This window comes from Emydura macquarii, unplaced genomic scaffold, assembly GCF_026122565.2.
Source record: "Emydura macquarii macquarii isolate MOO-44397 ecotype Brisbane River unplaced genomic scaffold, CSIRO-AGI_Emac_v2 contig_1027, whole genome shotgun sequence".
Taxonomy (NCBI): Eukaryota; Metazoa; Chordata; order Testudines; family Chelidae; genus Emydura; species Emydura macquarii.
The window spans coordinates 1,490,294-1,516,985 of NW_027131164.1; the positions used below are offsets into that span (position 1 = coordinate 1,490,294).

The 26,692-nt window shown below is 41.1% G+C and overlaps 1 protein-coding gene across 3 annotated transcripts; it reads left to right on the forward strand.

Annotated features, from left to right (window-relative positions):
* The first annotated feature begins 15,148 nt into the window (after positions 1-15,148).
* On the forward strand, positions 15,149-26,220 carry LOC137150717 (WD repeat and coiled-coil-containing protein-like). Of its 3 annotated transcripts, none has more exons than XM_067544689.1 (4): positions 15,149-15,401; positions 16,957-18,880; positions 21,836-21,953; positions 25,403-26,220. In XM_067544689.1, exons 2-4 carry the CDS (start codon positions 16,976-16,978, stop codon positions 25,672-25,674), a joined length of 2,295 nt encoding a protein of 764 aa, XP_067400790.1. In that variant the 5' UTR covers positions 15,149-15,401; positions 16,957-16,975; the 3' UTR covers positions 25,675-26,220. The 3 variants fall into 3 exon arrangements, with proteins under 3 accessions (XP_067400790.1, XP_067400789.1, XP_067400791.1); XM_067544688.1 differs by lacking the exon at positions 15,149-15,401 and adding an exon at positions 15,820-15,920; XM_067544690.1 differs by lacking the exon at positions 15,149-15,401 and adding an exon at positions 15,820-15,920 and having other exon boundaries at positions 21,839-21,953.
* Positions 26,221-26,692: the final 472 nt, after the last annotated feature.

Consider the following 26,692-nt stretch of genomic DNA (forward strand, 5'->3'; position numbering starts at 1 on the left):
GAAGGCAAGTTAAAACCATGTGATGACAATAATGGATAAATATCAAGAGTGGGTGGGGCAACTCGGCAGGAACAGGTACACACTTTGCACTAAAAGCTGGTGTTACTGAAGGAAATTTGATTAAAGTTAATTTCTGTTTATTAACATACACAGAAAGCAATCACTTTCAGCAAGAGTTTGCTGCTCCAGTGAATCCTAGGGAAATTTGCCACATTTTGGAGAAATAAATTATTTTTATGTGAAGATGCATGACTGTTAAAAGAACTATGTCACAGCATAAGGATTTGTATAGAGGAACCTAGGAAAACAACTATTTAGCAAGCAATGAAGAAAAAAAAAACAAGATAAAGCAAAGATCAAAGACATTCAGAGACACAACATAATACAGGCACATTCTGGGAGCAGATGGACAGATTTGTGGGAGCTCAAACTATCATGATTATGAGCAGGGCTGGATTTAGGGACAGGCTGGGGTGCTGAGCTTGGGGGCGCTGGGCTTAGGTTGCTGTTTTTGATGTTAGCGACAAAAGGGAAAATAGAATGTTTGAATTAAAAAGTTTCAGGTATTCCATAAGTGGATTCATTTTTCACTAACCTCCTAGAATGTTCTGGACCGTTGTAGAATCTCGTGGCAAACCAGATCACTGACTTCAAATTTCTGGTCTCAACTGTGGTTTGGCATGATATCCTCTTCCAACTAAATACTGTAAGTAAGGCATTACAAACTCAGTCGATGGACATCATGATCACTATTACTTTGATGAGAAGCTGCCTTGATTTTGTTGTGGCCTACAGAGACAATGGATTTGAAGATGTCATCACTGCTGCCAAAGAAATGATGGAAAATGTCCGAGTTGAGCCTGTCTTCAAGGAAACTCATATTCATTGGAAGAAGAGACAGTTTGGTTATGAGGGCAGAGATGAGGTGATGGGAAGTTTGGAAGAAAAATTCAAGAATGAGGTTTTTTTGCTTGCTCGTTGTCACTGCTCGAGTGTCCATCAAAGAGAGGTTTGGACAAATGAAGCACCATGAAAAGACCTTGGTTTTTTTGTATGATCTCAGTAAGCTGCTGGCAGACAGGAAAACACTCTTGAATAATTGTACAGATCTTCACCGGACCCTGACATATGGGGAATGTTCGGACATCAGTGATAAAGATCTTTATGTCAAATTGGACAACATCCATCATATTTTGCCTCAGGGGAAATACTCTCCACTCCAAGTTCTCGAATTAATTCATGATGCAGACCTGAAGGACCCTTTTCCTAATGTGTGGATAGCTTTGAGGATTCTGCTCACGCTGCTGATCACAGTTGCGATTGGTTAGTGCAGCTTTTCAAAGCTCAGGCTCATCAAAACACATCTTTGATCGATGATGGCCGATAAGAGACTGACATCACTTGCTATTTTATTGCTTGAAACTGCCATTGGCCAGTCTTTGGATTTCTCAGACGCTAAGCTTCAGTTTGTGAGGACAAAGGCAAGAAAAGCAACCTTTTGAATAAAAGGGCTAGGGTTAACATACTAAGGCTGTCACCTACTGTAACACTACTTAATCCTGGTCCACCCAGTGTTGGTGCACAGTTCAATTTCTTGATGTTAGTACATTTCAGTTATTCTTAAAATTAAAAAGTTTCTATACGCTTTGAAGAAACCAATTTTTTATTTGCTTAGGCATGGCATGAATAAACACAGGTGGAGGTGGAAAGGAGCCGAAGACATTCCTCACCTGGGGTGCCACTTGGTCGAAGGCCACCCCTGCTTGTAAGGATTAGAGAAGGAACAAAAAAGAAATTGAATAAACTCTCACTGGTTTCCTAGGAAGTAGGGAGGGGAGTACAATCGGCCATGTGTGTGGGCTAGCTACGTGTCCTATTGGGTATGCATTGACAGAAAGTATGGAGAGGCATACTGATTCCATCCACCCATTTCACTCAGGGAATTAAAGGTGTATTTTTATGTAATCTTTCTCCTACACGTTTTAGTCATTAGGTTTCTTTTAAGCATTTATTTTCACAGTATGAATTTTTTGTTTGTGCATATCTCTGAGAAGTGTTTTCCCCTCCTACTTGGGAATCATAGTAACGTTGTTTATATAGCAAACGTGTGGTAAAATCTATGTGATAAACTGCATTTATCATACAACTCACTTCACTTGCACTCACCCCACTAGTGAATCTCCTCCTGGAATTGGTCTAACATTCCACAGTTCTGAGCAATAAAAGACAAGTTTCTTTCTATTCCCCCAAAGCGTGGGATTCCTCTTCCAAAATTACATTAGCCCAAGGCTCAAGATGGGCAAAAATCAATCTTCTACCAATGAAAGGTTTAAGGTTCAATATCACATGATATATCAGGACCAGCAACAGAAGCTTTAAACCATCAGTTTAAAGGCAAAGATTTCTCTGCCCCTTTCCCAAAAGCATATGGCTAATACTAGTAAGTCACAAGATCTTAGACCTTAAAATCCCAACATTGCTAAAGAAAAAAAGTATGTAAAAATAATTTTAGGTAGTTTGTAGAGGTTTTTAAAATGTGGCCTCTGCAAGTTGAATACAGTTGGACTCTTGATACTAAGGTAGCCTCTGCCCCCTTAACACTGGGTAAAAGGACCAGAGCAGCAAACAGAGCTATAAAAATCTCAAATTCAGCTAGCAGCCAATTCCTGGAAAGCAGTCACAAGGTAACTTTCCGAGGACTTCTTGCAAGCCCTGGTGTAGGAGACGTGTTGGGAGTGGGGTTGGAGGCAGGAAGTCTGTGCCAAGGGCAGAACTATAGCATGCAGCACTGTGGAGATTCCAGTCAATGTTGCAGTCCACATGGCAGCCCAGGGAGGCTGCTGTAATTTAGACAGGCTCCCTAAATTACACCACAGGCCACTCTAGCCACCAGGACACCCGGGATCAGGAGGGCATAAAGATGGTTTAAGCTCCCCTTAGCACTCTCTCTCCCTGGGCTGCGAGTTCTGTGCTGCACCTCTTAGAATAGCCGTATCATCATAGCACTGCCAGAAAAGGGTGCGCTTACTCCACGCACGCACTGGGGAGGTACTGTGCTGTTATCAAACCTGGGCAAAGTATTGGCTACTGTTATGCTGAACGGAATGAAGGTGGCATTGGATGAAATATTATTAGAAAAAAAGGCTAGGTTCCATCCAGTTAGATCATGTTGTGAACAGATATTCATTCTTCAACAGATCATCAGCAAAGCTACTGTTTGGCAAAACCGCATCTTAATCAATTTTAAGAAAGCATGGGACAGCATCCACAGAGAGACCCTGTGGAATATTGCTAGCAGCTATGGGATACCAGACAAGCTGATCAACCCAATAAGGAGCTGATAGGATGGAAGCAGATGTTCAGTAAGACTGGATACGGGGCGGAGTGATTGGTTTGATATTGTGACTGGAGTTAGACAAGGGTGTATGTAATTATCACCAATCCTTTTCACACTAGCAATAGACTGGGTGATGAAACAAGCAACAAAAGATATCATGGATGGTGTAAAATGGGATAGTGGAGATAAGTTACATGATCTTGCCTTTGCCGACAACGTTGCTTTATTAAGTATAACAGGGAATGGAATGATTACCCTTAGGTCAGAAGTAGAACAGGAAGCAGCAAAAATTGGATTGAAAGTAAATGCAGAGAAAACCAAGATTCTGAAGGTAGGAAACTGGACAAAGGTGGATGTGGATGGAAAAGAAATCAAACAGAAAGAGTTTTACTATCTGGGAAGTATAATGACATTTGAAGTCGCTCAGATAAAGATATTCATGTGAGATTAGGAAAAGCAAACACCACTTTTGAAAGAATGAACAACATCTGGTCAGACAGAGGTCAGATTATACAAACAAAAGATCAGATTATACCATAAAACTGTACTGAGCATGCTACTGCGCAGAGCTAGGGTGATCAGATAACAAGTTTGAAAAATCGGGATGGGGAGGGGGGTAATAGGTGCAGACATAAAAAAAAAGCCTCAAATATCAGGACTGTCCCTATAAAATTGGAACATCTGGTCACCCTACTCAGAGCAGAGACATGGTCAATGACAGTGCCTAACAAAAAGAGATTGGAGGCTGGCTGTAATGGGAGCCCTCACCTCTGGAGCACCCCCTGGCAGCTCAGTGTATCACCACCATTGCATCCCTGCCTCAGTTTCCCCTGAATGAGGGTTTTAATAAATCCAATGAGAATAATATCTTGAAAAGCAGGATCTAGTTTATTCAACCCCAAAGGCAGAACGTCACACAAATAGGCCTCCCACTCAGTGTCTCTATCTGGAGGGAGGAGGGGCTGAGTTATGTCCAAAATCCCTTACCAACAATGCCCTCTTGGCCCAGAACCATCTTCTAGAGCCAGGCCCTCTTGTCATCAGCTGGGGAAGGGTCTCTCCTCTTGATCCAGGTTCCCACAGAAGTCAAGCCACAACACTTCCTCAGGACAGCATATAATTCCTCTGATCTGGGGCTTCTGGTGTTTCCTGGTGAAGTCCTTCCCTGGGAGCCAGGTTCCACTGACACTTGGCATTCATAGCACGTCCCCGTCAAAGCCTCTCCCACATAGAAACATTCTTCCTTGGTTTCCCTTCCTGGTGAGTCCTCTCACCGGGTTCCCCCTGAGAAGCCCTTCCCTTGGGAGTTTTCTCTTTCTGTGTTCTGGAAACTCTTCCTCTCCTAGGAGACTCTGTTCTCTAGCTCTTTCCTAATAGGGCTATGTTCAGACTGACAGCGGCAAAATCGCCGCCGCCAGATCGATCTTTCTTGATCGATTGAGCGGTCAGTGAGATCTGCTCAATCGATCAGGAAGTCGACTGAGTAAGTCCACCCCCTCAACTAGCGTAGCGCTGAGCTGACAGGAACAGCAGTCAGTGAGAACAGCACACAGAAGGGAAGCAGAGCAGTCTATGTCAGTTACGCAGTTACTACTCTGTGTAGTTTGCATAACTCCCATCGACTGCCGCCGAATCACGCGGTAAGTGTGAACCAGCTCTAGGAGTACCTTCCTTTTATTATGCCCCGATGCTTCCCTGTCTAATTAACTGCCTCTCAGATTCTCAGTAAGTTAATTAGTTCCAGGTGAACCTGAGTTACCTCATTCCCCCTTGTGGAGCCTGTTAGAGGTAAGCTGAGCACTGACCCCTTCAGAGGTCCTCTGACACTGTCCATTATGGATGGCTGCACATTTCATAGAAACACAAAATAGCAACTGTGAGAGTATGAGAACTGATGGAACAACACACGTTAGAATTCACCAAGGAAAGAAGGCTCTGCTGGCTGGGACACATACACTGTATGGAAGATTGGAGACATGTTCAACAAGCACTGAACTGAGTGCCCAAGGAAGAATTGGTGGAAGCTTGTGACAGGATATCAAATGCCAATGGCATCACCTGGGAAGAAGAATCACAACTAGCGAGCAACTGTGATCAGTGGAGGAATTGGACTGCCCAGTGTGACAGTGGCACAGGAAGAACTAAGGTATACTACTCTCAGACACAGATGACTCCGTTGGCTTGGTCATCTGCACCAGATGGACAATGGACACATTCCATAGGATTTCCTGTATGGAGAACTTGCAGATTCATCAAGGCCACTGAGTTAACTGAGGCTCAGGTTCAAGGATGTTTGCAAGAAGGACTTGAAAACTTTCAACATCGACACTGCAAGCTTTGAAGATGCAGCTAGCAACGAGCTATGCTGGATGGCTGCCGTGCACCAGAGAGTCAAAGAAGCTGAAGAGATGTGGTTGAGAGAGAAGAAAGTGAAGACACCAAAGAGGAAAGTGGAACAGCCCTTAAGTACTAGTAATGCACTGGCTTCATCTTTTGGCCCTGCTATTTATACCTGTATTATCTATGGCAAGGACTGTCACCCAAGAATGGGACTTTTTAGCAACTCCTGGTGCTTCAGCATGACACACAGTAACTGAACTGCTTTGCCACTTACATCATCATCTTTCCAGAAGGACGGTTGCCACTCATACAGAGATAAAATTGGAAAAAATAAAAGCAGAGGAAGGATGAATTTATATATATATATAAACAGAAACAGAAGAGGTATTTTCACCTTAGATTTGAAAAGAGATGGTGAATCAGTGAAGTAGAGAGATACAAGAGGATGGTCTAGTTAGCGCAAGCGGTACAGAAAGCTTTTGCATGAACAGCATACAAAAAAGCGTATAGAAAGCCAAAAAGCCAGTGGTAGATGAGATGAAGGGCAGGGTGGTGAGTAGAGAAAGGCACGGTTTGTGAAGCAGATATATCTATATTTGCAGGAGTAATGTAAAACACAATGGCCAATGTGCTTCAACTTAAAGATTACCTTGCCATTTTCATAATTTTGTTGCTAAGCATGGAGCAGTCTGTGTTAGACTATAAAGTTTCTCTTTTCAAACATATTATACCACTGCATGGGGAATGTGTTAGACCACCCACTGATATGCCAAATGTTTTTTGTACAGGACTTTTCACACATAATTTTGAAAAGTGAGTATTGCAACAATAACAAAAAATCAACTCATATTCTGTACTTGTATGGCTAACCTTGCCTAATAAAACACTATCGATGCTCTTCATAATGACTCAGCTATACGGAAGCTAAAATGTTTCAAGTCAGCGGAAGAAGCTCGTCTAAGTCAGAATAGATGTTTGAAAATTTTGACCCTTGATGGCCATAAACCAGACCTCAAAGTGAGAACAAAAATGGGAAAAAAATGTTTACAAAAAGGAAAAATAAAAGATTACATGTTCAATATTTTTCATATTCCCTCTGCTATCAGTGATTATGACAATATCTATATTTTAAAGGGAAACTGTCAAGTTGAAAATCACATATAATTCCTTAGCTACGATGCAAATAACACTTTACTAAAAACAGAATTTTAAAGAAGTTTTTAAAATCGAATTTCCTTTTAGCTATTTCTCATTTTATTTACTTCTTGGAATTTCTCACTTGCGACAATGAAAATGGCTTAGTCAGTTTCACTTTGAGGTCTCATGCATTAGCAGAATATTGTAAACACTGGACTGTTTTCTGCCCCAATACACTCCTAAAAAGGGCATATTTCACGTTGGGATGACTGCTGAAAATGGCAGTGATTACCAAGGAAGAGTGGTTCTGGAATGTTTAATCAATCTACCAGAGTAGTTTTGTGGTCCCACAATACTTTTTATATTCTCCTACAAATTTCCACTATGGGGGACTGTGCCAGGAACTATAGAGTAATTACCACAGGAGACCCACAATTAACTGTTACTACAGTAGTTGGAGGGAGTGTTGCGTGTGAGGGCATAATGAACTGGTTTATACAAGCCAGGCTTGTAAAAGTGTAGACAGTGCTTGATATGCTTAGCAGTAAAATATAACCTTGAAATAGTGCAATCCTCTGGTGTGGTTAGACCTTAATGGATGTTACTCAAGTTGAACAGAGCTGCTTTTCCATTACCTCACACAAAAGGGCACTGCACACAAACCCTATTGTGGGTTAGTCATTTTGTGCCTTTGATTTTTTACTAACCTGAGACCATTCCACAATGTCTCTGTTAAATCCAAATTCACTTTGCTGAGATTCACTTTCCCCCTCATGTTATCATCTATTAGAGGATTGCCAGTATCTTGCTGTTACTGACATTTGGGCGCCTCTCAGGTGGATTTCTAAAAGCACTTACTGCAATACAACCTCTTTTTGAAGGCAGCCAAAATTGTCCTTGAACTTTATGTCTTCCTTTCCTTCACTATTATTTTACACGTATGTGTCAACAGCCAGGTGTGATCAAATGTTTGGTGGCATGTGGTGCCAATACTCCAGTACTGGCACAGAAATACTTCCTGCAGAGGAGATGACATTTGCAGTGTTATGCAGACTTGCCACCGAAAATCATCAGTGCCTGACAATCTATGTCCTTTGGCAAGGATCCATCCAACTTGTCAGCAGGCACCATGCTATCTTAACAGACCAGAGTGTATGCAGCCAAGAAAGGAATATATCTCACTGTAATACTTGACAAAAAACTGATCCATAGCTTTAGAAAAAAAGGCAAACCAGAATTTCACATTAGCAACTCCAATCATTTCCTTCTAATCAAACTAATACTTACACATTTAAAAATAGGAAAAACATTAATGGTTTGTAATGCAGAAGGCAACATACCTACGAGAATGTAACATCCCACGAAGACATTTGTCATAATTTTAACTTTCAGAAAAGAAATTAAAAGAAAAGACAGACATGCTAATAAAAAGCTCTAGTCATATAATTGAATTTTAGTCTTCTGGAGTGATTACTTTTCACAAAAGGAAAATCCTTTTGTTACAAACTGTTCATGCTTTGTTTCGTGTATTTTAGAGTTTTGGGAAAGTGGCTTTTACCTCTTTGCTCAGTTGCTCTGAAACACAAAAGAAACCCCTTAGAATTACCCCTTAGAATTCTATGATCCTTCCACTGAAACACAAGGGGTTAAAGAATCGGCTGCTAACCAATCAGCAGCAGTTGTTCTTAAATTATATACATGCATGGTTGTGCTGCAAGGTACCGGTGACTGCATCAATCTCTTTGAGATCGGGTGTGAACACGCCCTTCAGTTAACATAACTGTCAAGATAAATGAATCACAAACCCTCCGGCTGAGGGGTAAAAAAAGGGTTGTGAACCCACCCAGTAGTTTTGGACTCAATGGCTGGAGGGGTTTTGTTGAGTATCTTTTGGGTAAGTGTGTGTGAGGGACAGCAGGACACACAGAATGAGAGAGACTGAGGGCCAGAGCAAGAAAGTCAAACAAGCAGCCTGTAAGCATGGTGAGATCCTGGAGAAGCCTCGCAACAGATCGAGGTTGGAGGTGCTAGCTGAATGAAGTGTGGGCCTGTAAACTAAGACACTGCTCCTTTTGGTTTTGGTCCCTCCTGCGTTTGGAAGAGGACTTTGTACATTCCTTGTAAATAAGCAAGATTGCACCAAAGAAAACACCAGACTCCATCGGCAATTTCTATTCCCAAATGGGACATCCACAGGGCTCCAAACTTTAACTAGCTGGTGGGGTCAACAAATATATAGTATAATAGATAACAGTATAGTATATAGTGGAGATAGATAACAGTATATCCAATGTGCCCATCACGGTTATGTTCTCTGTGTGGCACTTCCAGCCCAGCTTCGTGCCCAACATTGTTTTCACTGAATTAATAATAAAAACAAATAAAAACAATCCTACTGATATTAAGTTTTAACATTTTTTTTTTCAAACAGCCTGTATTTGGGGCCTAAACTACCCGCCAGTGCCCCTGTAAATTCTCCCCTGAGGATGTAATGGCAGGCACTCACCCTGAGAACCCCAGCGTGGAACCATGGTTACATTTCTGCCTCTACTTCCCAAGTTCAATGCGGCTTGTATACAACCTTCCGGGAGCTAGTTTATGGTATGGTATGCAAAATTGTCTTCTCCTTCTGCTGTAAGTTTCAAGGCTTCTCCACTGCCTGCAGCTTTGCAGTCTCTTCCCTGATAACTAGGGCTATGTCTACACTGTCGGCGGCAAATTCGCCGCCATCAGATCGATTTATCCAGTTCGATTGAGCAGAAGTGAAGACCCGCTCAATCGATCCGGAAGTCGATTTAATAAAATCACTGCCGGAAAAAGAGTAACGCTGCGTCGACGGATATGCATTTCCCGTCGGCACAGTACAGTGGAGAGGGAGTGCAGAATGGACTTTAGGAAGTCAACGTAGCTAACATATCTCCCATCAACTGCCGCTGAATTTGCCAGTAAGTGTAGACCGGGCCTCAAGGTATTTCCCAAGCCTCCCTGCCTGGAAAACTTCATAGTGTCTCTCCTCTGGAGCTTTCTCTCTTTGTGTTCTGGGCACAGTTCTTCTCTCCAGGAGTCTCCATTCTCCAGGGAGACACCACCAGAAATAGTTTCTTACCCTGAGCTTCCCTGTAGAGCTCTCTCCCCAGGAGTTCCTCTCTCTATTCTGGGCTTCTTTAACTAATTAACTACCACCCACCTACTTATCCAATTAACTATCCACAGAGGATCTGGGCTGGCTTATTCAGCCTGTCACAGGGAGACTGGGAGCCTGATCCCATGACACAGGGTATACTATAATGATAACTTGAAAATGCACCTAATATATAAGGTAATGACCATATTCTGGGTTAATGAGCTCAAAGAAAATAATGATGATGATAATGTTAACAGGAATCACCCTCAAGTTATTATTATATTGAAATTTTAAACATTCAAGTTTACAACAAAAGTGAAGAAAAAATAATCACAAATCACAAAACTGGATTAGGTACCTACCGTATGGTACTTTAAAAAATATTAAATAACCTCTTTATTTTTCCTTCCCCTCTATTCTTTCCGCATTTTACCCCTCTCCTTGGGTCTCATCTATAACTTCTCTTTTCCCCAACTTTCTTTCTTCCCTACAGGTCAGCATGGCTCTTCACCCCCCAGGTGCTGTATATTTTAATTTATGTTGCAATTCAAAACTGATATGAGACAAAGCTGTAAACCAAAAAATGTAGGTAATTTAAATAATGAAAACACAAATTTATGATAGCTATTGTGGGAACCAGAGCTTTGTTAAATTGCAGCTATTGAGAGATAAGTGGAAGGCTAAAGTTAATATCAAAATTCCCATGACTGAATGTGAGAGCAATTATTATTATTTATCAAAAGACAAAATATGGGCTAGGTCTGAGCCTGAAAATGAGAAATGAATTCCACTGTTTTTGTTTTTCAAACAGTTCTTCCTTTCAGTATTATTTCCTTCTCTTTCAAGTAAATTATGGGGGATTTCAGCATCAGCTGAAGGTCAGAAGAAACTGAGGCATCATCTATGTTGTTGGCAAACAAACTTGAAATTCTGAAGAGTAAAACCAAAGGGAGCAGAGAGATTTGCTTATTTACAGTAAAATTATTATGAAATAAGCATAATGATTATGCAAATCACTGCTGTCTGACTGGCTAACAATGGCTGCCAGCCAATCAGAGTGCAGGGATTCACATACTGTACTGTTATTGTGATATAGCCATTCAGGTTATGCAAATAAGACACTCACAACCAGAACCCAGGGAACTGCATAACTGAAAAACAATGTTGTCAGTAACTGTATAGCATCCCAGCACTCCGGTAGGCTAAGAAATTCCATTTCAGTGTACTGATTTTACATCTAATTTAAATTGTAAATATATTATAATGTTTGTTATGACATATGATAATGTTTATACCATTGTAAATATTTTATGTTTCTGTTAAATATTTTATAATGCTTGTTTTGTGGAGTCTGATTCATCTGTGTATGACTTTTGTTTTACATTTCTGCATATAAGCTATTTTACATGTTAAGAAAATAAAAGTATTTTAAACTGTATACCATATAATTATAGGTATAAGAAGAAAAAAAAAAGAAACACCTAATATGAAGACATCTGCTGGCACACAGTAAAAATGAGGTCTCCCAGCCTGAAGAAACAAAATGTTTTAAAACCTTAATTTCTGAATATTAACATTAACTTTCAATGTAAGGATACATCAAACCTCTGTTTGGCAAAATACAGGTATGCAAATTATCTAAGCACAATTAATTGTAAGGTTACAGAAAAATGATTGTACTCATGAAATTAGCTTCTCTCTCAGAAACGGATATTGACCAATAAAGCCCCCCTAGTGCCTAAACACTAGGTTAAATGTAAGGAAAGAAACCTCAGTACAGTAGAAATCTCTTTAATGCCTAGTACAGTAGAAATCTCTTTAGTGCTAAGAGATTTGCTATACTTACTCTTTAAAAAAGTTGAAAAAGTTTTCTTATTAATTAATGGCTTGAAAACACCCATTAGCCCTCAAACTGCATCAGGATCAATCTGACAAAACCATAGATTCTACACATCCGTCTCTATTCTGTTCAGATTCTTATGACACTGTCCAGCACCTTCCAGAGCTAAAAGTGACTAGAATCTCTCAAGTAGGTTTTGTCTCTATTCTTCCCCTCCTGGGGGAGATGGAAAAAACTAATGTGTCTACTTCATTTCCTGTTCATCTCTGTGCCAGTGCAGGATTGTTCTGTATTGTTCATTTACAAAATGTTCTGTCCTTTCTACTTTTAAAGGTGACCTGCAAAGGGGAAAACAAAATGGAATTTGTGCCCTTTTTGATAGTTCATGATAACCTGAAACTGGAAAAGTTGGATTTTTATGTGTGTTTCTGAAGGGGTAGGGTATGGAGGGGATTTAGGGTTTCAGAATTTTTTTTAAAATGTATTTATTCACCTCAAGACCAGTTTATTGAAACTTACAGTATCTAGGTCTGAAAGCAGCAGCACTGAAGAATCTCTATCTTGCGTAAAACACAGCAGCCCAACTCACTCTTTGCTCCAATCCTTCCACTGGCTCCCAGTCTACTTCCATTGCCAATTCTCAGCTATGGAATGAGTTTGCAGAGGAGGTCAGACTGGAGTCTTGCCACTTTCAAGTTGCACTGCAAGATCTTGCTCTTTGACAAATCTTTTCCATCATAACCATATTAAGAGGAAACCCTCTTCTCTGCATTCCTCTTGAGCACTCCTCCCGATCTCAGCTAAGTAGTATGTCAGATGGAAATAGGTGACATGTCAGGAAGGAAGCACCCACACTATTTTGACCTTTCTAAGAAATTTTATTTTAAAATTCCCACATTTTTTGTCTAAAATTTTGTCTAAAAATTTCATCCTAGTCAATTTTGCTCATAATTTTCTCAGCTTTGGGAAATTAGCTCTTTTGAAGCATTAAATATTACTGGTTTGGACTATCCTTTATTTTATCATATTGAATGTAACCAGGTCATGATCACTGGTCTTTGGGTGACTACCAACTTCTAGTCCAATGATTAATTTATTTTTATCCATCATAACGAGGTCCAAAATAGACCTCCTGTTGAGCACAATACCTTTTGTTTTAGAAAATTATCATCTATAATTTTAGAAGCTCTAATAATGTTCTACTACTGGCTGCATGAGACCTCCAGCATATGTCTCCCAAGCGGAAGACCCCGTTAGTAACACTATTTTTCTTTCTACACATTACAGACAGGTGCTTAAGAAGTAACTCATACTGTTGTGTATCTTGATTTGTTGGTAACAAACCCCCACCAGAATTCCCTCCTGAGCTGTTAGCACATAGATCCATATGCGTTCAAGATCCTGGGGTTTTAAGTTATCAGTAACTCTAAAACAAGTAATATTGTCTTTAATGTAGAATGCCATCCCTTAACCTTTTACCTACTTTGTCCTTACTAAACAGGGTATAACCAGTGGTTTTAACATCCCAATCATGCAAATCATCCACCAGGTTTCAAAAGGTTCCAGTTCTTCTTGCTTGTTACTCAGACTCTTAGCATCGGTATAACATTTCTTCTCTTCACATTCTTTGCCACATTATTTCACTTTGTTCTCAACATGCTGAGTTTGTACCAAATTTGCCTTCTTAGTACTCTCCTGTTGTGTTGCGTGTTTAAGATTCTCCAGACATCTGTCAGCGTAGATCCCAAAGTATAAATGTAACACGCTTGTGGTAAATTACTTACCAATCAAACTGCCACATTTTGGATTTGCTTCAGGTTTCAAAAGGCTTTAATGCAGTGGTTCTCAACCTATTTACCACTGTGAGCTGCATCCAGTACTACCTGTATGCCCTGAGGATGTCACATGGGCCGCAGACGTGTGCTGATGGGCCACAGGTCGGGAACAACTGCTGTAAGGTGTATTCTCTAGACTGCATTGAAGCAGCCCGTTTAGAGGTGACAAAGTGGCAAGGTCTGTAACTGCAGGAAGTGTAATACCTGAGTGTCTTTGTAAAGTCCTTGGATGGATATTATGTAATATTATGACTGAGGATTGAGGCCCAGTGATGCTGCATTCCCAATATGGCCCACGCTGGATTTAAAGGGATCCCAACAGGGGGAGGAGAAGGGGGAAATCAGGTGTGTCCTTTTTTTGCACCTTTATCTTGTGCGAGATTCAATAACAGAGTCCTGACCTTGCATTCAACCCCCAAAAACTCACCACCAGGGACCTGGTGCAAGGACCTTTGCACCCTCCTCCAGCTGCAGCCCAGCAAGGCACCCACAGGAAACACCGGGAAATGCGAGGTGCCAGCAGGGACAGGGGAGGACACTGAGGGCCTGCTGCTCCATGAAGCACAACCCAGGGCTGGTGGCTCCTGTATCATCAATTGGCGGGAGAGGGGGTCAGGCAGGACCCTCAGGAGATTAGGACTTGTGCTTCAGGCGATTAGCCCCGCCCCCATGCCCCTCAGGAGCCAGTGGGCGGGGACGAGTCACTGACTCCGCCCCAACAGGCGCACGCAGCCGCAGTCGCCACCCCCTTGCATTCTGGGCGCTGTAGTTTGGACGAAGCCAGCCGGCCGGCGACGACACGACAGGCTTCCGTTGCTAGCCCGCACAGAACTGCGGGACCATAGAGACGGCGAAGGCTGGGACAGAGCGGCTAAGAGCTCCGCGAGGAGCCCTCCTTGGCTCAGCCGCGCGTGACCCCCCCATACCCCTGACTCCAGTCCGGCCGGCTGGGACGTCACCTCGCTCTGCGCGTGCCCGCGCCGTCACTTCAGCCGCGGCGAGCTGGGCCCAGCAGCCGGCCGCCTGGGTAAGAGGAGCAGCTGGCCTGCAGGCGCCCCGGTGGCCGATGGGTCCCGACTCCCGAGGGTGGCGGGTGAGCGCGTGGGGCGGGGCGGCGAGGCTAGACGAGAGGGAGGGCAGGGGGGTGGGTGGACCCGTGAGGAGCTGGGTCGGGAGGGAAAGGGCAGGGATTGGAAATGAGGCGCGGCGCGGCGACCCGCTTCAAGCAGAGCGAGCCTTCCTCTCGAACGGTGGCGGGAAGAGGAGCGGGGCGGGCGGATAAAGTAGAGGGGGCGGGAAAGCGGATGGGCGGAGTAGTGCGGGCGGGCCCGCGAAGGGGCGGGGCGGGCGGAGTAGTGCGGCCGGGCCCGTGAAGGGGCGGCGTCGGGAAAGCGGAGCGGGGAGCAATAGGGATGTGTAGTTGTGGGTGGGAGGTGACGGGAGGAGGGAGAAACGCCTCCTGGTCCTATTGCCTGCCCCCAGCCCACTCCTCGGGTCTGCCTGGACCTGCCACACGCCCGCCCGCGTGTCCCACGGGGTATAGGTGGGGTGGGGCTGGCCTACTTCAGGTTGCAGCCGGCCAGCCGAGTGCTGGCGCCCCAGGGCGGGGGGTATGTCCCTCAGCACGTGGGCTCTGGGGACAGGGACACTGTCACTGCTGGCCCCGCACCTACCCTCCGAGAAAGCCCTTGTGAGGAGAAAGAGTCTAACTCGCGGGCAGAGCTCGTCATCCCCAGAGCCTGGTGTGAAGGGGTCTCCGTTGTAGGCACATGAACCGGGATCCTTCCAGTAAGGCAGGGAAGGTGTGTTGTTTGTTGCCCGCAGTTCACAGAAAGGTGGGGAAATGGAGGCAGGGAGATGTTAAGGCTGACACTCAAACATGGGAGCCTAAAGTTGGGCACATCTAACCCATCTTTAGATACCTAAATAAGCACCCTGAATTCATATGCCTGGCCTCTCCAACTCCTCTTGGTCTGTATGGAAGCTGGGTGCTCAGAACCGCTGAAAATCAGACCACCAATTTAGGTGCCTGACTTTAGGCTTCCACATTTAAAAATGGTGGTCCCAGTTACGTACTCGGCTACACAGAGTCAGAGCTGAGGGTAGAGTTCAGGAGATCCTAATCCCATATCTTAATCCATTGGGTTTTTAAAACAAAATGAATCTCAAAGATAGTTTATCAACATTTTACAATTATACAGCACCTTTTATTCTGAAGGATGACGTGTACAGAAGAGAAAGGGGAGGAGATAAAACTAATGGGCCATTTTTTTTGCTACTTTTTTTTTTTAAGCCTATTGGTGATAGGTGAGAATTTCTTGTTTACTTTCTGCAACAGAGTGAAATGTCCATATGACTTAAGTGTGTCTTATATCTGACAGGGTGTAGCATCTCTCTTGCATAGGTACATGTCAATATCATCCAAGAGAGTTTCCATGTAATTCAGAGTATTTAAGAATGAGCAGCTAGCAGTTTGGTTTTACTGATTTAATGATGGTCACATAGCAAGATTGAGGCTAGTTTTACCTGAATTCTGAGAAGGTGGAAGGTTAGGTAGATGAGTAGAGATAGATAGGCTGTATGGTTTTTGTTGCTTCATGCTGTCGAAAGCATGGATTACACTAGAAAATTAGGTTAGTTTAACTACTTTGGTCAGTGGTGTGAAAAGTGCACACCCCTGAGCAGCGTAGTTAAATCCTCCTAAGTCCCTGTGTACGCAGCGCTAAATTGACTGAAGAATTCTTCCATAGACCTAGTTTACGCTGGATTACCTATGCTGATGGGAGAATCTCTCTTATCAGTGTAGGTAGGTGTACACTGAAGCGCTATAGTGGTGCAGCTGTAGTATTTTAAGTGTAGACAAGCACTAAGAATATTGTGTAGCAAATAATTAAGGGCCCTGTGTTCCCTCCAGCAGCACAAAATGAACAAGACTCACACTGGGTGGCCATAAGTAGAAGAGAGGTGCTAAATGGGGGAGCAGCAGCTTCATCGTGGGCTGTCCTAAGACTACACTGGTCCATTGTGGATAAATATGTAAACAATCATTGGGCCAGAGAGAGAGAGTGAGTGATAATGATGCTGTACCTGGTGGTTAGGAGACACATTTGGGAGGAAGGAGACCCTGGGTCCAACCATTCTTTAATTATTTATCCATAGTGGAACAACTAGAAAATGTACTGAAATGAACAATACTGCATTGGCAAGATGATATGATGGGGCAGATGACATAGTGGTTTTTTTTTCCCATCTCCAATTTACCTGATACAATATAGTGTATTTAACTGTAGAGTTGTGATTAAAGTTTCTAGAATAATGTATCACTTGTTTTTAAAAATTACAGATGCCTCTCACTAGAAATAATGGAGCTGGGGAAAGGAAAACTTCTGAGAACTGGCCTTAATGCCTTGTATCAGGCAATCCACCCTGTGCATGGTATTGCCTGGACAGATGGGAAGCAAGTGATACTGACTGCTTTACACCTTCACAAAGGAGAACCAAAGTTTGGTGACTCGAGTGTTGTTGGTCAGTTTGAACATGTTCATGGACTTTACTGGGGCCCATGTGCTGCAGACACCACAGCTCTGCTTGCTGTTCAGCATAAAAAGCACATCACTATTTGGCAGCTGAACTATAACATTTCAGAAAGGAATAAATTATTGGTTTCTCAGATTTGTGAAACTGGTGAGCCATTTCCAGTGCTTCCCCAGGGCTGTGTGTGGCATCCAAAGAACGAGATCTTGGCTGTGCTTACTACACGGGATGCCTCTGTCTTACACTCTGTTCGTCTCAACAACTCCAGAATTAAAGCTGATATCAAAGGCAGTGGTCTCATCCACTGCGCTTGTTGGACTAAGGAAGGCAATCGCTTAGTAGTTGCTATAGGCAGTGCACTTCATTCCTATATATGGGATGAGGCTCAGAAAACTTTAAATGCTTGCAGCTTTTGCCCAATATTTGATATAGGAGGCTACATCTGTGCTGTAGAAGCTACTTTGGATTCCCAAGTTGCTGTTGCTACTGAACTTCCGTTAGATAAGATCTGTGGCTTAAATTCAGGTATTGCATTTGAAGTCCCAGCTGGTGGTGAAACAAATTCTTTTCCTTCACAGTCTACCTTGTTGTGTGGTGATGAAGAGTTCTCCATGGATGTGGGGAAAAAATCACTAAACTCAGAAAAATCTGTGCCCATTGTTTCAGTACCTTCTCCTTCATTAGTTCCTGTGGATCTAACCCACATTCTTTCCAGCAAACAAAATCCTGGTTCAAGTTCTCTTATCCATCTTAGGTACAAGGACTATCTAACAGGAAGCGGCCAAGACTCTTCACACCTGATTTTGGTGACTTTTGAAAGAAAAGTTACCACTACCAAAAAAGTCAGCATCCCAGGCATTCTGGTCCCTGACATAATGGCTTTTGACCATAAAACTCATACTGTGTCAGTAGCCTCCAATACTTGTAACATTATTTTGGTCTATTCTTTGACTTCATCCTGTTTACCCAATATTCAACAAATTCAGCTTGAGAAAAGTGAAAGACCAAAGGGCTTATGCTTCCTGACTGATAAACTGTTATTGATTTTAGTTGGAAAGCAGAAATTCACTGACCCTGCATTTCTGCCATCTTCAAGGTCAGACAAGTACATCATCCGTTTGATGATCAAAGAAATAATATTTGAAGAGGTTTCTTCAGGATCTGCTACTAATGGTAGCTCCAATGCCTTTTTAAACATACCTGTGAAGAGAGAGCCACCAGAAAATCTCTCTGCAGAAGTTAATCCTCTAAACAGTGGACTCCTGATACCAGATCATGCTATTATTCAATCTCCTAGTAGCAGAAGAAAACTTATTGAAGAAATTAAAAGCCCTACTTATGAGCAACCCCTATTGTCAAGTGTGAGGGATGTTGAAGAAAGAAAGATTTCCATCGATTTTCCCCCAGCTCTGGAAACTTTGGATGTTGAACCAATTAATCGATCATTAGCCCTGCGTGGTCTTAAAGCACCTATTGCATTTTCTAACAGACCAGCATCTCCAAAAGGGCAGGTGGATGTAGTTCCTGAAATTTCAAATTCTACTAAAAATAACATTCTGCTAAGTGAAAAAGAAGCAAGTTATTTATCTAAGAACATAGAAAAATTATGTGGCAGTTTTACAGAAGTACAGCATCACCTTTCTGAGCTAACAGAGCTTCTAAAATCCAGGAAGAAATTTCTTCCAGTATACCCATCTTGTCAGGAGCCGTCTTTTATTAACATCACTTATCAGGTAACTTTTAATGCTGAAAGCTCAGTGTAAAATCTGTCTGTGGACATATATTTTAAGATTACAGATATCTTTAAAATGTACAGCTCTGCAAGAGTCTCATTCCAGATTATGCCCAGTAAAGCCCCAATCCTGCAAATAGTTATTCATGTGCTTAACTTTACACACGTGAGTAATCCCATTACATTCAGTTGGGTTTAATTAGGGCCTTAGTTTCTCTGTAGGATAATAAAGATGGGGGCTTCTATAGAAGAGATGTTTTATCAGGTTGTGTACCAATTCCTGTCTATGGTTATGGTCCTAACAATTGTCTGTTGTCAAATTTCTTTGATATGAAATAAAAAAAAGATGAAAATATTTAACATCCCTTGAGACTTTAAACTAAAAATATTGCCATTTCATAAGTATATTACTTCAGTGTTTTTCATCCATACTTTATTTTCATCACCTGGTGCACGTAGTACACATAGGGGCGTATTTTTAAAAAAAAGATAATGTTATAGTTATATTGAACACTCTTGATAGTTTATGTCAACAATAGTTTCATTATTCTGTAATTTTAAAAAATGTAAATGATATGATTTCTCTGTTCATGTCTACTAGTCCCATCTTCTCTCTTATGCTCATATCCTACAGCCAATCCATGCCTCTGCACCTCTGTGGACTCCAATTTGCTTCAGTGCATGGGTCCACATATAGATTCAATTACAGAACCAGGGCCTTCGGGTGAAGTTCTATTAAATTCTAATGCCCTTTCCTTATTTTAAAAAAATGCTTTTCGTATCTAAAAATTCTAAGCAGTTAAACCTACTCCCATGGATGGCAACTTTTAGTCACTAGTTCCTACCATCATTATTTTTTTAAGAGTTTAAATGGTTGTTGGGATCCAAAACCAAAGAATTACTGCATATATCTGAAATTGAAATCTAGCCAGATAGGACTGAGAGTATTTTTTTAATAGGAATTATAGACTTCAAGAGAGAATAAAACAAAGTTCATAGAATTGTTAGATTTGGAACATACCCCATTGTAAATCATCTTGTCCAGGTTTCCTGTGGCTTCCTTTTTTTTTTTTTTGGCAGTACTTAAATGTCTTTCAATAGACATTTTCCAGTAGCTGATCGTCAAAATATGGCTTAAGTCTACTAATGATTTTTGTTCCTCCACTTCTTGCAGAAGATGGTTCCAATCCCTAATTACTGTTAACCATTTACTGCTAAACCCTCTAAACTGCATTTCCCCTGCAATTAATACTCATTTTCTAGTTTTGTCATTGAGAAGAATAGCTTTTCCTCCTCTTTGTAGCATTCCCTTATGTCCCTAGATCATACCCTTCTTATAGCCTCATTTGTTCCACATTGCAAATATTTAATTTCATAGCCTCTATGTTTCCAGTTTCTTTAATTAAGTTTAAAATGTGGTACTACTCTGAAAAATGACTGACACTCTTTTACTCATAAAATCTGCTTTCTCTGTTTAGTCAGAGGCATTTTACGCTACTCTGAGTAGTAAAAGTTTTTACAATTTTTTCACTCCTGCTAGCACTGCAGAGCCAACAGAGAGAGGGAGTAAGCTGGATATTTGTCTGTCAGCAGCAGAATGGTTTATCAGATTCCAAGGGCCAGTTGAATTGTACCTATGAAAAGGGGTTGCACAATTTTAACTAAGGCCTGTAGATCCTCCTTCACTTACAATTTGTGAGAAGGAAAGAACTCAATTTGACTTTCAGATAACAGGTTTAGTGTGAAGCCTGATAGTTAGAAATTACAACTTTTTCCAGTAAACTGAGTATATTTACTATGAAATCATTGACACAATAAAAATGGATCACTGCAATACCATCTTTAGAGTTAATAGCCTAGGTTTGGAGTCATTTGAGTAGCAATCTGAGTACTTCCCAGATTGCAGGCTGTTGGCTGTGTGCAGGGGATTTAAGGAAGGCAACGATGAAAGAATAATTTATTCTTCCTTCTTCTTTCTTCCCCTTCTGCCCCCCACGCAACAAAGTGGCCTTGTGGGGGCTGTGGTAGCTAGATCAGCATAGGGGATAAACAACTCCTGTGAACATCGAAGCTCCCCCGTGAAATGTAACTGAACTATTTCTTCAGTATAGGTCCTTCCACAGCACAGAAGAGGGGACTGGATTTGCCTCATAATGTTTGCCCTCACAAAGATGTTATTAAGGGTTCTCAGGGAATTCTTACAAGTGCTCTAGTTATTTTGTGTCGGATAAAATTATGTTAACTCATGGTACATAGCCTTGATAATGATATATCTTCTGGGTAGATTTAAAAACCTATTCACCTGCCATGTGGGAGACAATCTGAAGACTATATTTGGGCAGTGGTAATTATAGGTAGACTGGACTATGTAAGCCTTAGTGTGGGTATGTGGGGGAGAGAGGGGAGAGATTACAAACTCCATTGTAAACAGAAATAAATTTGTGAGATTTTTAAATAGTCAGTGAAAACAATTGTTTGGATTTAAACATCTTCCCTCTATGGTATGTGCTACACATTGTAGCATTAGAAGAAGAAAGTGTAACTGACTATAAATAAAGACATTTTTACTTACAAAAGGGAAAAAATTGAAAGTTGCCAATAAACAAATGTTGGCAAAAACAACAAAAAATTTGGCTCGGTGAGGCTGAACTCCTTACCACTGGTACCATGTCAGCCAAGTGGCATGATCTCCTATCCTCCACCCAACATGCACAAAAGCTATATACTGTAGTTACTTGGCTGCCATTACTCATTGATGATTTCATCATAAGCACTGGGATTTCAGACCATGATCCTTAAACTAATTGGTCCAGACAAATGTAGTATTTGATTTTTGCAAGTGATGCTATTGTGGAAAACTAATCTGTGTGATGGTGGTTTGATGAAACTCCTATTTTGATATCTCTGTAACTAAAACAGTCATCTGTGCCTAATGGTTTCTTCTTTATATCTACAGAAGCAGCTTTCTGGAAGTGAGGTAGATGAAAGGCGAGCTGTTATTCTCTGTGATGGTAAACTCCGTTTAAGTACAGTCCAGCAAATTTTTGGCCTATCTCTTGTTGAAATGCAACATGGTAAGTTCTTTCATTCAGTACAGCAAAGTTCAGAAATGTGCCATTCTCAGTTTGCATTAGCAACAAATATAGTCTTATTTGGAAAAAAAGACAAGGTGTAAAACAATTAAAAGTTATTAAAAAGCATACTCAATTTATTTTCTTGTATTAAAATTAGTTCCTTTTTACCTAAAACCTAGATTTATTGTCCAAAGTTTTGTTGTGTTCATTTGCCTTTGTTTAGCTAACAGCTGGAGGAGCAGGAAAATAATTTTTATCCTATTTTTTTTTTATTTAGACTTTTTAGCTTTTTTACAAAGAATTCTGACTGACAGATCTGATTATTTGAATTCATCATTTCTTGGAAACCCTGTTCAGTATTTTAACCTGTCAATATCATCTACTCTCACGTAACCAAATTTTGTAATTCTTTTTTTAACACAGCAAAGGCAGCTTTGGGGATTTCTTTATATTTTGCTTATTTTTCTGTTTGACAGTGTCTGGAGAAATCAGTCTTGTTCTTTTCTTCTCTGCCATTACCCATTGACCCCATACGTACCCCACATCCTACCTGATGTTTTGTTTCTGGCAAAGATATAAAACATACATCCTTGGGGGTATGAAATGTTTCTCTGCTGGAAATGTTCTGTACAGTATATTCCCATAACTAGAGCAGAGGTTCTCAAACTCGGGGGTGGGCCCCACTGGGGGTGGGGGGGAGGCATGGAGTGTATTCTGATGGGGCATAAGTAGCTTCAGGAAAAAAATTACTGTGCACGTTTTATCCACTGCCATGAATAACTAGCCAAGCTGATCCCTCCAGACAGATCAGGTCCTCAGCTGGCCCTGTGCATTGAACTCAAGATGGCGCTGTGCATTTGGATGGATTTCTGTTGAGCTTGCATAACCTTATACAAAGTCATTGCCATTTGTACTTTAACCCTATGGCTATGATGCGGTGTGCACATTTAATTGCAAGCATTGATTACCAGGGCAATTTTGCTTTTGCTCTTATTACAGTGGATCGTGGGCTCTGTTTCAGTCAGTGCCTTGCTGCTTTTCATAGTTATGAGAGTTGCATGTTGTTTTTTTTTATCGGTATATGTAATTGTGTGGCAAGGGAGGGGGCGTAAACTATTGCAGAGACAAAGAAGGAGATTGTGATCAAATAAGATTGAGATACACTGAACTAGAGTTTAACGCCTGCAAGAAAAGCCCAGTGGCATGTTGCTGTGCACTGCTGTTGGAAGACTGAGGCTACTGCTTCATACTTACAGGAGTACTGACTTTTCAATAAAGGGCTATTAGAATTCATGTTTTATATTTTTATGCCTAGATTAAACCATTGTATATCATTCACCAGTGCTTGGACTCTCAGAAAGATTATTAATACAGTTTTGTATTTATATAGCTCCTTTAATAGCCAGAGATTCAAAAATACTTTATAAAAGGGTATTTCTTCAGTCACCATTGAAATGCAGCCACCTCTCTGGTGAAACATGATGATTATTGAACAGCACACAGCGGCACACATAGAAGTTTATGCCAAGTCCACTGGGGAGAAGCAGCTCACAGATTGGGGACTTGAAGAATTTTTCCCATCTAAAAATCATTTAAATTAAACTATATTGAAATCATATGGCTAGGAGGTGTGTGTGTGTGTGTGTGTGTGTGTGTGTGTGTGTGTAAACAAGCTAGCGTTGGCTTTTATTACATTAATTTGAGATTTTGTTTAAACTTACGAACAGAAATGTAACGGTAAATTTTTCTGCTTAGTACATTATCTACACATCTTAGTTTTGGATATTTATGCAACACCTTATAAAATAATTATTTATGGAAATGTCTAAGCATATCACAGTATCTAATAAAAACACACTTTGTGGAACCTTTGAGCCTAGTGGTCACTGTACTTGTCACTGCCAGTATATGTAGGGAAATCTTTAGACATGTTTAAATTGTAACATTGCTTTCAAAATCACTAGTTACATGCAGTAAATGATTGTTTCATTAGTAGTGCCATATCCAATTGGAATTGGATGGGGCGGGTGATGAAGTTGCTCTGTAAAGATTTATGAATTCAGTTTGTTGACTTGGCTGTTGGGCTGTTTAAGAACATAAGAATAGCCACATTGCTTCAGAGGGAATGAAGAGAACAGGACAGTTATGGAGTGAACCATCTTCTGTTTTCCAGTCCTAGCATCTGGTAATCGGAGGATTAGGAACACCCAGAGCATGGGACTGCATCAGTGACCATCTTGGCTAATAGCCTTTCATGGATCTATCCTTCATGGACTTATCTTCATGTTTTTGAATCCAGTTATACTTTTGGCTTTCACAACGTCCCCTGGCAATGAGTTCCATAGGTTGATTGCGTTGTGTGAAGAAGTTCCTTATATTTGTTTTAAACCTGCTGCTTATTAATTTCATTGGGCAACCCCTGGTTCTTTATGTGCTGGGGTTAATAACACTTCCCTATTCACTTTTTCCACACCATTTATGATATTCATAAACCTCTATCATATCCCCCCTTAGTCGTCTCTTTTTTTAAGCTGAACAGTCCCAGTCTTTTTAATTTGTGCTCATATAGAAACTGTTCCTTACCCCAAATCATTTTTGTTGCCCTTCTCTGCACAGACACCCAAAGGGAAGAACCACAGGTGCCAAATCCAGTCAGACCTGCTTGGTAACCACAGTTGATACACAGAGGACTGTAGCTCATGTCCTGGTGTAAGATTGGGAGAATTGCAGAATTCTGCCCCAGGATAGATAAAGGCAAAAGGCCTGACATCAGAGGGAGTGCACTCAGAGAGACCAGAAACCTAGCCCTCTAACCATGATGGGGCTTTTCTGCCCAACTGAGAGTTGAGTTGGGTTTTACTTAACTTAACTTATAGTATGCAGTAAGTCTCATTTAGCTCTTTTGGCACTAAATGTATAAATATTTATAATGTGAGACTGAAAGCACTGTTTTACATATTGCTTTATTTTGTTTTAAATACTCTGTTGGCTATGAATATTAAATACTCTGTTGGCTATGAATATTTAATTTGGACAAGAGACCAGAAAAAAAGAAAAAGGCATCTCAGAACATTGTAACCTCTGGATCTTGTTCAGAATTTCATTCCAGTTCCTAATCTAAAATTATGTCAAGATGTATGAACTGTAGCTGTGGCTTCTGGTGGGAAGATTGGTCTGAGAGAACTGACTTCTGCACAGCTGTTGTCTGATTCTCCTTCAACAGCATATTACACAATATTTATATTTTCTTTCTGAGAAAATCCAATTCACCTCGCCTCTTAGGCTTAGCTAGAAAAAACAATAAACATGCATTTCTTGTAAAATTCCATTTTCTAATTTTGTGTTGCATAAAAGGGTCAGTATTTGGTAATATTATTTATGCCTTTAAATATACTGAGTTGCAAAAAAAAAAAAATGCATTGTTAATAAATATTTTAATGTCCTCATAGGTTCAATCTGGATTGTTCTCACAGCCGACAATGAAGGCTTTGTTCCATTAACATTTGGATCCATGCAAGAGATAATCATAAGAGATGCCAGTTCAAAAGGCTATAGCACCCATTCTTCCAAAACTTTGGATATCATCAGTTCTACAGAAGGGTATAGACCCATTTCTTCCGAAAGTCTGGATATCACTAGTTCTTTGGAAGTCCTTAGAGAACATTCTTCCAAAAGTCTGGACACCAGCAGCTCTTCAGAACAACCAACCAGTAAAACGTAATTTTTAATCAAGGTTATAGTAGCTGTTAAAGTAGGACAATTTTTAAATCATTGTCACATAGGACGGGAGGCTTTACATAACTGTCTGTATATTATAATTGATACATATGTTGAGTTTTTCTTGTAACTAGATCTTATGCAACTTTGTTGGGTTCATCACTCCGTAAATCTTGTCTCTTATTTATTTGACTCTCCTTCACACCAAGTTTGGAAACTAGCACTCTTCTACTGAGCAATACGTGTTTTAAACGTTTTTTGGTTTTTTTGCTAGAAATTGTAGACCAGACTTTCATGTCTCTGGTGGGACATCTGGCTTTCTACAAGGTTCAGAAAAAGGGCTTCCTTATCATCTTGCCTCCAATTTGTTTATGGTTTTAGATTACAGCAAAACTCACATAATAAAAAATAAGTAGACAGTTCTGCTTTTTTTTTTTTCCCTTTATCAGAGGCAAAAAAAACCCAAACTATTGGTCTAATCCTGAAGTCCTCTCAGTTTTTATTCAGAAACTTCCAAGACAAGTTGTCTTATCTACACCAGAAAATTTTGTATTTCTTTTTCAGCAGTGCTGGTAATGGTAATATACCAACCCAGTGTAACAGGGTTTGGGCATATTTACTTTGCCCTGGTCTACACTTACTTGGAGATTTGGCGGCAGTCGATGGGAGTTATGCAAACTACGCAAAGTAGCTTGCGTAATTCCCGTTGACTGTTGTGCTTCCCTTCTGCACGCCGTCTTCACTGCACTGCACCGACGGGAACACAGTTCCCATCGAAGCAGCGCTACGTCACTTGAGGGGGGTGGTCTTACTCAGTCAACTTCCTGATTGAGTGAGTGGGTCTACACTGACTGCTCGATCGATCTGGTGGCGGCAACTTTGCTGCCATCAGTATAGACATATCCTCTGTCATGAAAACTTGAGCCCTTTTCATGCCAGTACTTGCATCTGTACTAGCACTAGTGTAGTTATACTGTTTCTGGAAAGCAGGTATAAATGTTTCTAATGCTGGCATGTAAACA

Bases quoted from the DNA above. Each gene is read 5' to 3' on its own strand.
- LOC137150717 (XM_067544689.1), top strand. From the start codon at position 16,976: ATGGAGCTGGGGAAAGGAAAACTTCTGAGAACTGGCCTTAATGCCTTG. The intron at 18,881-21,835 runs GTAACTTTTAAT...TTATATCTACAG, and splicing joins TTATTAACATCACTTATCAG to AAGCAGCTTTCTGGAAGTGA. The intron at 21,954-25,402 runs GTAAGTTCTTTC...ATGTCCTCATAG, and splicing joins TCTTGTTGAAATGCAACATG to GTTCAATCTGGATTGTTCTC.